The sequence below is a fragment of the Mirounga angustirostris genome, unplaced genomic scaffold (genome assembly GCF_029215605.1).
Source record: "Mirounga angustirostris isolate CCGP_5_RB_7025 unplaced genomic scaffold, mMirAng1.0.hap1 SCAF_7, whole genome shotgun sequence".
Classification (NCBI taxonomy): Eukaryota; Metazoa; Chordata; class Mammalia; order Carnivora; family Phocidae; genus Mirounga; species Mirounga angustirostris.
Window position 1 is genome coordinate 6,019,370 of NW_026991715.1, and position 17,381 is coordinate 6,036,750.

Sequence of the window (17,381 nt, forward strand, 5' to 3'; positions counted from 1 at the left end):
TTTCTACCCCCCATTAATTAGCTCATGATAAAGAACTGAGTAGATGAGCTGATGTGGAGACTCCTGGATAGATATGTGTAGAATAATGACAGGTTAGCATAGCCCAGCAACTATTTGGAATATAAGTATTTGGCATAGTTCAAAGAGGGTCTGTAAGGACTGCATGCCTGTTATTACTGTTGCAAAGCACATTTTGGAGATGACAAGGCTGTAAGTTGCTGCTTTCCTGAGAAGGAGTAATTCAAGCGTGGCCCATCAGCGCTGCGCACCTCTGAAGTGGGGGAGACTGAGAAAGACACGTAAGGAGCAAGATAATTTGAAGAGAAGATGTGATCCCTATTCAGGGTAAGTATGGTGAGGTCATTAGGTCACCTGAAAGGTGGCAAATGCAGGGAGTGTCTGTCACTGAGCAAAATGTAATTTCCGTTTTGTTGAATTTGAAGTGATGGTGCGTATGCCTATTCCAAACCATCCAGTCCGTCCGCAGAACACGTCCCTTGGGAGCCAGAGTCCCAGATGCAAGGGTAAGCAAAAGACATATTATGTCCCAGCTCTCGAGGAGCCTTAGGATGCATCAGGAGAATGCAGGCAATTACAAAGTAATCGTGGGGAAAGGATGCTCAGCAATGCTACAAGACTATAACAGAGGACTCTGAACTAGCCTGCAGGGTTAGGGTGAAGGTCCCGGGGAGTCCCTGAGCTAACAACTGAAGGGCCGTGCGAGGAGGAAGCAGGAAGGGGAGCCAGCAACACAGGAGCCAGAGGTCACAGGGCATACAAACATGGACTGTGGTGGGAGGGAGCAGGACTCACCCCGTGACCAGAGCCCTCCAGGCGGGCTCTGTGTGGGGCCAGATGAGGATGAGCAGCAGCAGATAAGGCCCCAGTCAGAGGCGGGGACTGATGACTCAGGTCTTTGGAGCTCCTGTGAGGTTTGTGGTCCTTATTCATTTTTTTAAAGATTTATTTATGTATTTGAGAGAGAGAGAGAGAGAGTGAGTGAGGGGAGGGGTAGAGGGAGAGGAAATCTCCAGCAGAAGCCCCGCTGAGCGAGGAGCCCAACAAGGAGGAGGGGGTTTCGATCTCATGACCCTGAGATCATGACCTGAGTGGAAACTGAGAGTCCGAAGCTTCTCCTACCGAGCCACCCAGGCACCCCGTGGGTCCTTATTCTAAGGATGAGGGCTTGGCCTGAAGCTTTGGTGGTGCGCAGGGTCTGAAAGGCTTGAGGTCATCTGCCAGAGGCTAGGTGGATAAATAAACTAGATTTTTTTTGAGAGAAAACAGATGCAGGTATGAGCAAAGCAGCAAAGATGTGAAGTTAGAAAAGAATGTAAAAGGGTGCAGGGCTCCTCAGCAGAAAAGCAAACGCTGGCCCAGGCTGAAGACTGTGCCACTTTCTAGCTAAGGGGGTTTAGAGGAGGCCATGTCCACCTCTCTGTGCCAGGCGTCCTCTAAGATAGGAGGACGTTGCTAGTTCCACTCCTACAGTGCTGTTCAGGGGATGAGATGGACTCACAGATACCCCACACCGGATGCAGGGTCTGGTAGGAGTAAGTATATTTAAGTAAAGAAAAAGAGCAAGATAGATGGAAGAAGATGAGACGGAACTTCAGCGACATGAGGACAGGGAGATTTTTCTCTGTTTTGTTCAATGCTATATCCCCAATACCTTGAGGAGTGACTGGCATATTTGGACACCCAGTAAGTGCTAGTTGAATAAATAACCAGTGAATGAGCAGATCAGCACAGTTTATCTTAGAAGCTAATGGATGAAGGAATTTCAAAGATGACAATATTATGTCAAAAGTGAGATCCGTATTTTTCTACATGTTACACATATTATTTTGCTTTTTATTGATACCCCTGAGACTCTCAGTGATGTTAGAAACATCTCTATTGTATTGGGAGACACAGTAAAGCCACATATGTGCTCAAATGTATGGATGAATTGATATTACAGCTCACTTGAATGCAGATTTCCTAATTCCCAGAGGCTAAGAGGAGCTTGTGGCTTCCCGTCTGGGGGTCGCAGGGGTCTTCAGCAGGGTGAGGCTGAGTGAGTGAGCTGACATCAGAGGACATTTCTCCCCCAGCTGATTCCAGGGTAGCTGAGTTTAAGCTCTGTTTTGTCTCCAGGCTTGTTAGCTGGGGAATGAGGTCTGTGGCATCGTTGTTCTTAGAAAAATGTTTGCTTCCCTTGCAGCCTATCTGTGCAGGATTATAATTTGATTTCCCTGTATTTACAGATACAATGGGAAGTGACCAAAAAAGTGGCACTTTTTTGTTTAGTACGGTTGTTCTAACTGAAATTTGTATTTTCTCATGATCTTTCTTCTAAGGTGAATAGAACACCTCTTTGTGTCGCTGCAACCCTATTTTGGTGCACTGCCTCCTAGATTCTTACCTCTGACGTTTTCAGGTTTGCATAGTTCCAAATCCACCCCGACTTTCACTAATACTCCTTCTCTAGTCCCCCTCTCCATTTGTGTCCTGTTTTCTCTGACAACATGGGCTCCTCCATCCTTTGAATATTCCTCTCTGCTCACCTTCCCTGTCTCCAGGGCATCCATATTTTCTTCCCTAGCCAAGTCCCTTGTCCTTCTCACCAAGACCCTCAGCTCTCCCGGGCCTCACCATTCGCCTCCACTCTGGGGATTCAGAGTCTCCTCCACCCAAGCTCCTTCTACTCCACAGGGAAAAAAAAAAAAAAAAAAAAAGTTCAAACTTAAAAAGCAACAGCCGCTGACACAGCACTTTCCTTCCTGTTTGTGGTTTTTAAAAGGATCTTGGTTGCTTTTCATTCAGCAGTTACACTCTGCCTTACTATTGTTCCCTTTCCCCCAGAGACTGCATTGGTGATTTATTGAGCTAAGGTTTTCAAACATCCTCTGTGAACACAGCCTCAACTTTCCCTAGTTAGGTAAGGGGCACCTGCATCCCGTGCACCTCTGTTTCCATGGAGGGAATCCGGGAAGAAGAGTTAAACCAGAGAAGGTCCTCATGACTCTAAGGGAGGACAAGGGGTGTTGGAGATACTGGATGGTGCAGTGGGAGAAATGCCACCCCTTGGCCTGTTTCCCGCACACGCGAGCTCCATTCCCTGTCTGTGCGTGCTAGCAAAGGTAGATTTATGTAGTAATGCTACATTTAAAAAGTGATTTACATTAGAATCTCCTTTTGAGTAATTTGAGGGACTTAAGGACAAAAAATGTACCCTGTTCATATTTTTATTCCAAAGTCCTTCACTCAGACCGCACAGAGTAAGAGCTAGGCACCAGGAATTGGGATCAAATGCAGAGCTAATTAAGAAGACCCCAGAGCTTATATCCAGCCTTAGGATAGAACTGGCATGTGGACAGAATAACAAGGTAGTGGCAGAATTTCCCAGATGCACCCACGAGGGTGGACAAATGGGCCAACCAGAATGAGGCATGTGGAGAAAAGATTCACAAGGGAGCTACTCTTGGAATATAGTTTCCAGGGAAATCTGGAACGGCCAGCCAGCCTCTGTAGTTCTAGGGGAATCTGGTCCGAACAAACACAAGTGCAAAACTCAGTGCAGGTGTGAGAGAACACTGGGCGTCTCAGAAGGTCCCGTAGTTTGACATGGTTCCTGGTCCAGCTGTGACCAGGAAAAGACCGGCTGATGACCAGTTTTGCATGTTCTACAAAGATGTTTAGATTTTTATTTGTGGGAAATGGGCCCTGATGACAGATTTTCAGTGATTGTCACAGAATGCGATACCCTGTGGTTGTCTTTCCCAGTGGTTTGGGTTTTGAAGGGTCACTGTGAATTAGAGGCTTTGCCTATCCTCAGGGATGCTCCAGTGTGGCTGGGGGTATGGGGTAAAATGGGACATGTGAACTTCTCCCAGCTTGTAGAAGCAGCCTGAACACAACTGTATTTATACAGATCCCATTATTGTATATCCACTAAATGTAAAAACAGACCTTCTAGGCCTCTCGGGCCATCCCTCCAAGCCAGGCCTGTGAAAGACTCCAATGAGTGCAATACCTTGACTCCTTTTTCTATCTCCAGTCTATGTAAAATACTTAGGAAAAAGCAGAGGCATTTCCATATATATATAGACTTTCACACATTTGCAGTTAATGGCCTCGTATGGAATCTAGTGTTTCATACAGTGCTATTGTTGTAAATCGGTTTGACACAAAATAGGCTTTGATGCTTAGTACATCATGATAGGCCCCATGCTAAGAATGTCTGTGGTTTCTTTTTTTTTTTTTAAAGATTTTATTTATTTATTTGAGACAGAGAGAATGAGAGACAGAGAGCATGAGAGGGAGGAGGGTCAGAGGGAGAAGCAGACTCCCTGCTGAGCAGGGAGCCCGATGCGGGACTCGGTCGATCCCGGGACCCTGGGATCATGACCTGAGCTGAAGGCAGTCGCTTAACCAACTGAGCCACCCAGGCGCCCAGAATGTCTGTGCTTTCAAGAGTCTTCTGCAAACACACTATAGCATAAGAAGGAAAAGCATGAGTCAAAGAGGAGGATTTTTCCTGCTTTCTGTAAGATTTAAAGAAAGAGGGCCACCTGGGTGGCTCAGATGATTAAGCGTCTGCCTGCGGCTCAGGTCATGATCTCCAGGTCCTGGGATTGAGCCCCATGTTGGGCTCCCAGCTCGCTGGGGAGTCTGCTTCTCCTTTTCCCCCTGCTTGTGCTCTCTCTCTCTCTCTCTGTCAAATGGATAAATAAACTCTTTAAAAAAAAAGATTTAAAGAAAAAGGGCATATACATTGTTTTAATTAGTGGCAGGATGGGAGAGAAATCAGGAAGAATTCATGGTGATATTTGAAAAGGGTTTCCCAAGACTGGACACAAGCACTCAATTACCAAAAAAAAAAAAAAAAGATTGTTGCAAAGTTTAACTTTATTTTTTAAATAAATGAATACATCCTCAAAGTATAAATAAAGAAGTTATACGTTCTTCCCAAAAGTGGAGCATTCATATGAAACCTTTTGTGAACCAAAATGCATACCAATGAATCACTGAGCCCTACAACAAAAACTCATGACGTACTATATGCTGTCTAACTGAGCATAATAAAAAAAAAAAAATTAAGTGGATACATTAAAAAAAAAGAAGCAAACGTCATTAACTTACACAGAACATTCTTGAGCATTTCCAGACCCCAAAACAACCTCTCTTAGGTTTTTCTGATACCTAGGGATGCATCTTGCTGACAAATGCACAAAACAAATCAAGATAAAGCACGGATGCTCACCAAGTGCAAAGCTATGGTGGCCTGATGCTCAGTGTAGGTCCTGGGGAGTGAGCTTTGTGGGGCCACCCTTGCTGCTCTGGGCGCGTACCCCCTCTGTAACTGCTCTCTGCAAAAACAAACACTGAATGCTAGTTTTGCTCTCCACCTCTTTTGTAAAAGCAAAAATCCTCTTCAGATTTCTTTTGGCTTGTAAAAGCAGATGCTAAGGTAAGTCTCATAAAAGTGAAATGGAGTAATTCAAGCTTTCAGAAAGGGGGGAATACCTGTAATATCAGAGCTGGGCCTTTAAGAGTAAAATTTAAAAGACCGAAAACAGTTTTAAGGTGCAGTATCTCTGGAGAGCAGGTTTTCCTGGATCAGTGTTGTGGTATCAGCCGCGGGTGCGACATCTGAAGACTCTTCCTAGTCCCCTGAGGAGGATTTTCCCAACTACCTATCCTGTTCAGACCCCACCCCACCACTTCCATGTAGGAATTTTCTTTCATGCGGGTATGAGTCGTCTCCCCCTCATTTGTCTCTTGTGCTAGCTCCTGAATTACCAGCAGGATAACAAACCTTCTATCATTAGTATAACTAACATTTACTCATTTCCTTTGGTGTTCTTTGAGCTTGATTCCACTGAAATAGTATGTACAATTCCCAGAATTGCCCTAAAAGCAGAGCATGGCACTGAAAGACGGTGGATTTGAAGCTAAAATAGACCTCCTTTCAAACACTGGTGCTCTGACCCTGGTGAGTGATATTATGTCCTTCAAATACCCTCAGGTGACCCTGGTGAGTTATGTAAGCCTCTCTGACTGTGTCTGTGGGTGAAACAGGTTCTTTTATAAGGCTTATATGGGTTTTTGTGCATGGAGGGCCTGGCATCTCATACATACTCAACAAATGCTTGTCCAAACCCTTCACCATCCAGTCATACAATGCACCCGAGAGAAAGGAAGGAAAATGCAAATTGCTGGGGACATCGTCTGTTCAGCTGTGTGCAGGGGCTAATTGTTCTGAATTTCTTTATTTCCACTGTGTGTCCAACATGGAGATGTTCAAAAGTGAAGGTTTTCTTCATAATTATATGCCAGGGGGTTTATCAAAATAATAGCAAATTACCTGCTAATTTCAAAACATGGCTGTCTTGAAAAGAATAATTATTGATTTCTACATTGGGTATTATCTTCAGCTGGTTGTTTCAATTACTTCATCAGTTTTTCAGTTACTTGATTCTAGAAGGTAGTTCTATAAAAAAAAATAATGCATTGCCCAAGTTTGTCCTTGGACATTAAGGATTTCTAAAAAATACAGTATCACCAATCACTGTTTGGCGGAGGTAGCCCGAAGCGTTCCTTATACCCATAATGGCCCCACCACATCATATAACTGTAGAGAATGCAGCAAGCAATGAGATATAATGTTTGGATAATCCTCATTTTACTTTATAAAAAACTTAAGTAGAATTTGAAAATAACTCTGCATATAATTTAAATTCATGAACTTAGAATTCTGTCTCCACCCACCACACATTAAGTCCCTAACACAGGTAAGCAATGTTAAGGGATCAGAATGGGAGTTGAGGGAGGTGATGAATCTACTTTGGAAATAAAGGTCTGTGATGAATGCGTTCTGGAAACCACCCCCCCCTCATTTCTACAGTTCTACAAAGGCAATGTGACACTGACAAAGTTAAATTTAGATGTTGTCAGCAAACTGTGCCCCTAATTTAATTCAAAGTAACTTTGGTCTATGAGATCACAGAATTACATTTCTCAAAACACTTGGGTGTCTATCTTATCTATTCAACAATTATACAACAACTTGTATAATGCCTAAGTGAGTGATGATATTCCCTGGGTTTGAACAATATCAAGCCTGAGTTTTAGAATGTCTTTCTTTTTATTGGACCAAAATATATTTCCCTAAAGGCACCATCTGTTAATGGCATCTCTCCTTTAAAGATGAAATAGAGCAATTTTAATTTCTTTCATAAAACTATTCAATCTATAAAATCATCCATATCTATCTTCTTCAAATCAGCTGAAATACCTCCACTTCTTTTTCTTTACTTTTTTTCTCTTTTTCTTAAAAGATTTTATTCATTTATTTGAGAGAGAGAGAGAGAGAAGCAGCCTCCCTGCTGAGCAGGAAGCCCAATGCAGGGCTTGATCCCAGGCCCTGGAGATCATGACCTGAACCCAAGGTCATGCCTAACTGACTGAACCACCCAGGTACCCCTCATTACTTTTTTCTTGGCATAATTCTAAAGCATCACAACATCCTCCACTGAGCACATACCACATTGGCTAGGAGCTTCTCAAGCACGGCCCTCAAAAGTGACGGCAGTGTGCTCGAGGAAGGCTGCAGATGAAGCTGTCTGTCCCCATGCTGACTGTGTGAGACTTCTATTCATTGGCATGCAGTTACTTCCCCCATTATTTTGTGAACAAGTGTATTTGGTAGGACAAGACTCCACCACTCTTACCTAGAGAATTAGGAAAAAATTCTGTGCCAACATGGCCTCTATATCCAGACATTCTGGGGGGAGCTAATGGTTCCATAGTGACCTTGAGCTCAGTGACCTTGAAAGAATCACTTACTTTCTAGGCCTTAGCTTTCTTACTTGTAGATCGATGCCCAACATGTATAGCTATTGTAAACACAAGATGAAGAACTATATGTAAAGCACCATGACTCCAATTAAATAAATGCTCAAAAAATGTTGGCTGTATTATTATAATGAGTATCATTATTTTGCATGTTACACTGAAATTAGGTTGTTATTACAATGAAATACTCTCAATTCTCTTAATTTGAAATGACTTTCAGCAACATTTGGTTAGGTTTAAGCTTACTATTAAATATCTATAATTTTTATATAATCCTTCATATCATAGTGATAATTACCCAATTTCAAATTTCTCTGTGCACTGACAAATTCATCATACAACAATGAAGAAAACCTTAAAATATCAACTTTACTGAGAAATATAAAAGAGGAATTTTAAAATATGATTCCTGAAATGAAAATTAGAATATTTAAAATTATAAATTTGTTTTGACGTGATGCATCTACATGGATATTTATTTTTAATGCAGTAACATAATTCTTAATTAATATGTAATAAACTTTAGTAAGAATAAGTTTATAATGTTTGAAATAAGAAATCAATTAGAATTGCTGCACTGTGAAATAAAATACAGAGCAAATGGCCATTATGAACGTTCCTTACAATAGATTGCCTATTGCACTATCAGAAGCCAGGATGCTCATGGGAAATATAAAGCTATTGGAAAGAATACCCAAGATAACTGATGGCCGGGAGTAGTGAGGAAAAGATGACCCAGTGAAGGAGAGGCACTATATAGTACACATTTGTAGGTTTCTAAGTGTTTATGTCATTTAAAGCCTTCCAAACCTACAAATGTGCACCATAGCTTGCAATTTACATATTTCATGACAGGTTTTTAATCTTCATTATCCAGCTTAGTTTTAAAGGTGATGTTTATTTACCTGTGCTTCTAATATCTTCTCTTGCCAGAGAAGAGACACCCACCCTTGTCACCACATGCTTGAATATTAGAGGGAAGTTTCATGGGCCGCCCACCTCCCATGGTTTGCTCTCACCGGGAAGCCAGGTTGATCTGTGAAGCCTGATTTGTGAAGACACTTTCTGGTTGTGGGTATGTATGTATATATGTACTGCTCACGTCCCAGGTGCCTGCCGGCTGGCTGTCCCTCACATGTAAGCAGTGATGATCTTTGTAGGCATGGACACCGTCCCATCAACTTGAATGGAGCTGCAGCTGATGTATACAGATGGAAGTGCCAGAGGAAACTGTCAGAGTGCCCAATCTGCTGTGAAGACCCTATCCATCCTGCCTTTCATTTTTTTTTTCCTGCAAACATGCAGGAATTACAAACCTAGACTTGAGATTAGATATGAAAAGTCCCCCTCACACAAGACTACCATGGAGTCTATCAATGGCGTTTAATTTTGTTCCCCCAAATCTAATAGCATAAAAAAAGACCTATGATGGAAGTAGTTGTAAAAGTAATAGCAAAAAAATGCCAAAATGATCCAGGCTATAGAATTAGCTATAAAAATAGCCCGGATACAGTAGTAACCTAATTGCATCACCCCATATGTAGAACTCACCAAAAACTTTGGAAGGTAAGACATCAAGTGCCTAACTCCGGCAGACAGTACTATGGATCCCACCCGCAAGTAATCTGAATATTCTTCCCAACAGCCTTTATTACCTATAAGCATGATGGCCTCTGATGCTGCAGCATAGAACATACCCTAAGGAGCTGTATACAGTTGTGGCCATTTGCTATATATTTTATTTCATCACAGTTTACACAAAAATTATTTTATTAGAATTTATTGCATATTAATTAACAATTATGCTGTTTAGTTAAAAATAAATACCCATTTATGTATATCACACCAAGATAAATGTACTGATACTTTTGTCTACTTCTTTCTATTTTCAAGTTTTCTAAAAAGTATACACATGAATCATATTATTTCCAAAAAATATTAGTTAACACAAACATCAATGCATCCGATTATAATGACCTTTCTTCATACACTTGAATTTTTTGTTTTATTTTTTTCTGTGTGTTCTTGTTTTGTTTGTTTGTTTTTTAAGATTTTATTTATTTATTTGACAGAGAGAGACACAGTGAGAGAGGGAACACAAGCAAGGGGAGTGGGAGAGGGAGAAGCAGGCTCCCCACAGAGCAGGGAGCCTGATGCGGGGCTCGATCCCAGGACCCCGGGATCATGACCTGAGCCGAAGGCAGGTGCTTAACGACTGAGCCACCCAGGCGCCCCTTGTTTTGTTTTTAATACTGCTATATTACAGATGATTTGAGAACCTTTTCTTTTCCAACTCATCTTCCAAAACTCAAACTAAACAGCCTCTCAGACAAACTCAGATATTGCATTTTCATAGATAAATTGACAGATTCACATTTAGAATGAGCTTGGGTACAGATTGCTCTCATTGCATAAATTAATTAATTTTCAGTCATAAATTGTTTTTGTTTTTTCATTTAGTTATACTTTCAATTAAAATATGATGGCAAAATGCCATTCAAGAAAAAGCAGCTGTCCTATATCCAGTTCTCAGGATAGGTGATTCACTAATTGCCTGCTTGCTATATTTTAGAAAAACTGTCTTTTTGATTCAATTTTTATCCCAACATTTTTGAGACCAATCCTAATTTCAAAAAAATACCTCTCCAAAAGAATGTGAAAATTCATTTATCCTGAATGTGTTATAGACATCTAAGCTTCAGTGGGTAGAGCTGAATCTCAGGAGATTGGTTCCATTGTTTACTAGCTCGATTGACAAATTACAGGAAAAAAAAAAATCTGGGGACCAGGATTCTCAGAAGGGCCAGGTCCCCAAGAAACCAGCCATTAAAAGGAGAAGACAGCTTCTTCCAGGGTCAAACCCCAGCAGAGGAGATGGCAAATTTCCACTTGCATGAGGAAAGCACAGCCCACTTGTGGGTTCAAGGAGGGCAAAGCAGATCCTGGAGCAGGGACATTTTAGGGCTCTCCGTGCTGGGAAAAAAGACAGGTAGGAGAGGCTCATGTAGACAGGCACAAAGGTTTTCGGAAGGAAATCAACGTGGTGTGTGTTTTAGTGTCAAGTGACATAAATTTTGTTGTACTGTTTGCTTTGTTGACATTGAATTCTGAAATTACACAGACTTCAATAAATTCTTCCTCATTATCAGGGCGATTTTAGCCTTTGCTGATGCTCTATGTGAAAACTAAGCTAATGGTTTTGCCTAAATCGTTTAGCATATAAATCTGTAGTAACTGAAAAGTAACCAAGAAAGCGTTTTTAAGAGTCAAAGGCCGTTTAGTTGACTCTAAGCAAGATTCCAACAATAATATTTTTAATGTTGGGCGCCTGGGTGGCTCAGTTGGTTGAGCGACTGCCTTCGGCTCAGGTCATGATCCTGGAGTCCCGGGATCGAGTCCCACATCGGGCTCCCTGCTCAGCCAGGAGTCTGCTTCTCCCTCTGACCCTCCTTTCTCTCATGCTCTCTGTCTCTCATTCTCTCTCTCTCAAATAAATAAAATCTTTTAAAAAAAATAAAAAATAATATTTTAATGTTTATTTTCATACGATTTCATAGAATTTCTGAGGTTGCGCTGCTGGTGCTAGTTCAAAAGTAGACTCAGCATTTTTGGGAGGCAGATGTTTTCATTTTCATTTATTTGGTTTTTGTTTTATTTTTTAGCTCAATATAATTAAGGTACTGCTAGCATTGAGCATTGAATTGAAGCCCTGAGCTCCCGGAATGGCGGTAGAGTACCCAGAGAAGATGTCATGGAGAAGGTGCTATCTGAGCAGACTAGGGTAGGAGCCGCTCAGAAATACAGAGATAATATCCCAGGGAACTGAATGCGTTGAACAGAAAAGGAGTCAAGACCCGCATTGTGTCCACAATATGAAGGGAGCTGGAGTGTTGGGAGTGAATGGGATGGGAGAAAAGTGGAGGAAGAGATCGCAGAGGAGATGGGAGGAGAGAAGTAGGGCCTGCTACACTGGGAAGGCTGTGGCTTTTCTTTTGCTTCTTAAGCTTTAAGAAATCACATACCACACAGTTCAATATGTATAAGAGACATCCAGGATTGTATCCCTGGTAACAAGGGCATAGATTTTATTAAGATATTATTTTCATTCCACATGAATTCCTCATGGTCAAATGAAGATAAAATTCCCAATGATTTCACTCAAGTATGGGAGGAAGAAATAGAACACAGCAAAAATAGTGAACTAAAACAACAATGTATTAACAGAGCAGTTGATTCCTGATGTGTGCATGAGCTGATTGGCCACATTGATTTACTCACGTATCAGGAATGATTCACAGTACCATGTGCTCCCAGTATACCCAGTAAGCTGGGTGCCACTGTGGGCTTTGAGAAGAGGAGTGACACATGCTGTCCTCTGTCCGTCTTTCCCTTTTTCTCTTCTCTCTTTTCCTTCCTTCCTTCCTTCCTTCCTTCCTTCCTTCCTTCCTCCCCCTCTCCCTCCCTCCCTCCCTCCCTCCCTCCCTCCCTCCCTCCCTCCCTTTTTCCTTCCCTCTGTTTTAAAAGTTTCATTCGGGGCGCTTTATTGAGTACTTACTGAACAAGGGCAGATGCAAGGAGACTATTGAACAATCCAGGTGAGAGGAAGTGGCACTTTTTCTGCATATATTTCCAGGTGGAGCCAGGTGATTTTGGCGAGAAATCAGATACTAGGTGTGAGAAAAACAAAAGTCAAGTTTCCTGGCCTGAGCCAGTGGGAAGATGGAGTAACCATTGATGAGATGTGGCCGACAGACTAAGGGGAGACTCTTGGGTGAAAAAGAGATGCAGGTTAATTAGTGTTAAGTTCCAGATACTAATTAGACATGTCAATGTGCTTTCAAATAGGGAAATTGTTTACATGAGGCTTATAGTCAAGCTTGATACACACATTTTGGTGTTGAGGGCCAGGTAATAGCATTTACAGTCAAGAGCCTGCATCAAACCTCAAGGGGAATGAGGGTACATTGAGAGGTGTTCAACCCTGAGGTCCTACATTAACAGGTTGGAGGATGTGGAGAGATGCTAAACAAATAAATGGATACAATGTGAAAGGCAGGTCTGTAGCTGAATTCAGAGGACACATAGCTGGGCATGTTAAGTGACAAGAGGAGACCCAGGAACACAGTGGAATCAATTCAGCCAAGCTGACAAGAGATTAAGACCACTAGGGATGCTTGAAGAGCCACTGAAATGTGGCATTACTATTTTGGTGGAGTGGTGAGGGAAAACTCCTGATTACAGTGGATTCAAGGGGGATGCAGGCAGTTGACAGGGACAACACCCTCAAGAAGGGAAGGAGTACAAGTGAGTGGACAGATGCAGGCAGTAGGTTTTAGAGAACAGAATGACATCAAGACTTTATCCTTTTTGTTCTGTCTCTTTTTTTTTTAAGATTTTATTTACTTATTTGAGAGAATGAGTGAGAGAGAGAGAGCATGAGCAGAGGTGGTGGGGGGAGGAGCCCAGGGAGAGGGAGAAGCAGACTCCTGCTGAAGCAAGGAGCCTGATGTGGGGCTCCATCCCAGGACCCCAGGACCACGACCTGAGCTGAAGGCAGATGTCCAGTCAACCGAGCCACCCAAACACCCCATTTGTTCTATTTAAAGGGAGAGAATACCAGCCTGTTTACATGCTGAGGAAATGATCTGGCAGATAGAGACCATCATTAATTCAGGTGAGTAAGAAATTGTAATACCTGCAAAAAGTTTCACTATGTAGGAGGGTGTAGGAACTAAAGAATGTGTGGAGGAACTTGCCTTAACCCAGGAACAGACCTTTAATTTGGAGTAACATGTAGGGAGCAGATGCAGAGGAACTGAAGGTGGGAGGTGGGGATTTAGTAGCCTGAGTGTCTGGATATTCCCATTAGAGGATTTCAGATTTTTCTTCAGAACAATAGGACTTCCACTGAAAGTATACATAGACAAGGAAGTGCTGGAAGTTTTAAAAGGAAAAAAATGTATAATGTATGAACTAATCACTCAGGAGAATGGAAGAGTAAATAGATAAAAAAAGGAGCAGTCATTGTTCCACAGCATTAAAGACATACTGGAATTAATGGTTATAAATTTTAAAACAACAACATTATGTGTCGTCTCTCATCTCCTTTATTGCATGGAAGCTCATGTATGGCAGGTGGATGTTGCCTTTACCCAGGACTAGCTTTGACAATGAATGAAAGGAAGCGAAGGGAAGGTGACATATTTAATGTACACAGGATACATGCTCGGTGGCAGAGCATGGTATCCAACTGGGCAAGAAAGGACACTGGTGGAGGAAAAGGTTAGCTCAGCACAATGCTTCACACACACACACACGCACATACACATACACAGAGCAAGGTATCCGTAAATATTGTTTGACAGGAGAATGAATAAACTTTCCCAAGACGTCACAGGAGATAAGCTACGCCTGACTTCTATATCAGACAAAACCTGTAGGTGAGAAAAGAGAGTTACTGCATCCATATGTGCCTGCTTTAAAAAACATTGTTGTTGTTATGCTTAGTTTCCGAGTTGCTTTCCATCAGAGATTTTTTGTTTGTTTTGTTTTCTTAGTTTTTTGTTTTGTTTTGTTTTGCTCTGTTGTTTCTGTTTTTGTTTGTATCTTTGGATCTGAGACTTCTAAATTTCAGAGAACACAAGAAATGTAATTTGCTGAGGTTCTTTCCAAGACCTAACAACCACACTCAGCTTGTGATATCGAAATGTTTTCTTATAAAAACAAGATGAAATTGTTGCTATAAAATGCTTGTCCCTATAAAGTGTTGTATACAAAGATCTAAATTATTTAAAAAAAATAGTTTCTGAACTGCTAAACATCAATAGCTACAAATATTTGCATGGCTTTTATATAGTGATTTTGCAAAATATTTTCCCTTCCACAGGCAATGAAGCCCCCAAATGTGTCCAGTGTCACTGAGTTTCAGTTGCTAGGATTCCAGAACCTTCTTGAATGGCAGACACTGCTCTTTGCCATCTTCCTGCTCATCTACTTTCTCACAGTCACAGGAAATGTTGTCATTATTGCAGTGGTGAGCCAGGACCAGCGTCTGCACTCACCCATGTATGTATTTCTCAAACACCTCTCCTTTCTCGAGATCTGGTATACATCCACCATTGTGCCCCTTCTCCTAGCCAACCTGTTCTCCCACGGCCAAGCCATCTCTTTCCCTGCCTGTATGGCACAGCTTTACTTCTTCATATTCTTTGGGGCTACTGAGTGCTTTCTTCTGGCCATGATGGCCTATGACCGATATCTGGCCATCTGCAGCCCACTCCACTACTCTTTCCTGATGAGTCCTGAGATCTGCACCAAGTTGGTGGCAATCTCCTGGTTGACAGGTGTTGGCACAGGATTTCTGCCCTCCCTAATGATCTCCAAGTTGGATTTCTGTGGTCCTAACCAGATCAATCATTTCTTCTGTGACCTTCCTCCCCTCATGCAGCTCTCATGTTCCAGTGTGTATATCACCAGGATGGTCATCTTTATCCTGTCAATTGCAGTGCTGTGCATTTGCTTTTTTCTTACACTTGTGTCCTATGTGTTCATTATATCTACCATATTGAGAATTCCTTCAGCCTCTGGCCGGATGAAGACCTTTTCCACATGTGGCTCCCATTTGGCTGTTGTCACTATCTACTATGGGACCATGATCTCCATGTATGTTCACCCCAATGACCACCTGTCACCTGAAATCAACAAGATCATTTCTGTCTTCTACACTGTGGTCACCCCACTCCTGAACCCTGTTATCTACATCTTGAGGAACCAAGAATTCAAAGAGGCTGTTAGAAAAGTCATGAGAAAAAAGTGTGGTATCTATGGAGTAAGAGTGAAGGGGAGTTTCTTTGTTAGGTAAGAAAAAATAGCACAAGAACACACAGTGGATTAATTTGGGGATTATGGGAGTGGCAAGTTTGGAGCCTTCAAACCAGAATGTCATCCTTGGCACCATGTTGAATTCCACAAGCCATAATGAAAGAGTTTCATCATAGCCCCTTGCCAACAACTGTTCAGAAGACAAATAGCCTCTATCAAATCATTTTGGGGGCAATCTTATCCTTTGACACTTTCTTTCATCTTCTGATGAGAATCTAATTGTGTGATTTCAGGGCATGATGATTTCACACATTACTTTCAGATTTTATAGTAGGATTTCTCCTGAGTTCATGAAGCATACACATAGAAAAGTTATACATCTTTTAAGTACTGGTAGGAACTGGCTTTATAGATTCAATTCCTGGTGCTATTGGTGCCTATTAAATGTCTGTGTAATGAATGGAGATATATAAATGATTATTGACCTAAATTTTCTCCTAGTGACAAGAACAAAGAAGGGTTTTTGAAGTGTCAAAGATTTATCTACAGGAATTTAGACTTTTAATGCTTTTTATTTAATAAAATTCTAGGAAAGGAAGGAAGAGAAGGAGAATGGCAGAGGGAGGGAGACATAAGTGGAGGGAGAGGACAGGTGGAGAGGGAAGAAAGAAGAAGGAAGGAAGGAAGAAAGAAAGGAAGGAAGGAAGGAAGGAAGAAAGAAAGGAAGGAAGGAAGGAAGGAAGGAAGGAAGGAAGGAAGGAAGGAAGGAAGGAAGGAAGGGAGGAAGGAAGGAAGGAAGGAAGAGTGAGAAAGCAAGCAGAGAGATGGGGGAAAAAGAAAGGGAAGGGAAGGGAAGGAAAACAGATGGGAGGGGAGGAAGGAGGGAAGAGAGGAGTCAAAATTTCTTTTATTCAGCCAATATTTAGAAGACCTCTGCTACTCCTGCCTACTATCTCATTCATTAATTCTACAAATATTCTCAAGCCCTTTATATATGCCAGTCCTCTTGCTGCAGTCTGGATTGCCCAGGGACACAATGGTAAAGAAATGGCCAAGGAAGATTTTGCCTGAATGGAACCTCCAGTTTTGAAGGAGGGAGAGATATATAATGATTTCTCCAAGGAGTAATGGATTTATGTCTATTTGTGATGTTTGCTGTGAAAGTATAAGCTGGTGCATTTACATGGAACAATAAGATCTGAATCAACATAGAGGGTTAGGAAAGCTTTCTATGTTTATGTTGTACTTTAATGTACACTTTACAGATGAGGAGAATAAGGATGGAAGTAGTATCCCAGGCAGAAATCATGGCATGAATGTCATGAGAAGAAGCCTGGGGAACGTGGGGATGGAGGAAGGAGATGAGTTTGGAGAGAAAGGCAAGAACTAGTTCCTGCAGGTCATTAAAAGCCCCATTAGGGTTTTTGAATTTTACACTAAGACAAATGATGGATTATCAAAGGGTATCAAATAGGAAATGACATGATATATTTTGCATTTGCAAATCTCACTGCTGTTTAGAGAAAAGAGTGAAAGAAAGCAAGAGTTGCTGGAATCATAGCAGTAACCCACATGGGAGAGGAGCTTGGCTTGATTTTAGGTTTGATGATGTCTCACAGATGGTGAGGTTAGGAGTGAAAATTCTGGACTCATTCACTCATTCCCATGCAGCGGGGCCAGTCTGTAGTCTTTTCACAGTCCAGTAGTATATCTGTGAT

The 17,381-nt window shown here is 41.7% G+C and overlaps 1 protein-coding gene across 1 annotated transcript; it reads left to right on the forward strand.

The window, feature by feature from the left end:
• The first annotated feature begins 14,731 nt into the window (after positions 1-14,731).
• On the forward strand, positions 14,732-15,703 carry LOC123852038 (olfactory receptor 11L1). Its single transcript, XM_045886211.1, has one exon. The coding sequence runs from the start codon at positions 14,732-14,734 to the stop codon at positions 15,701-15,703; it is 972 nt and encodes a 323-aa protein (XP_045742167.1).
• Positions 15,704-17,381: the final 1,678 nt, after the last annotated feature.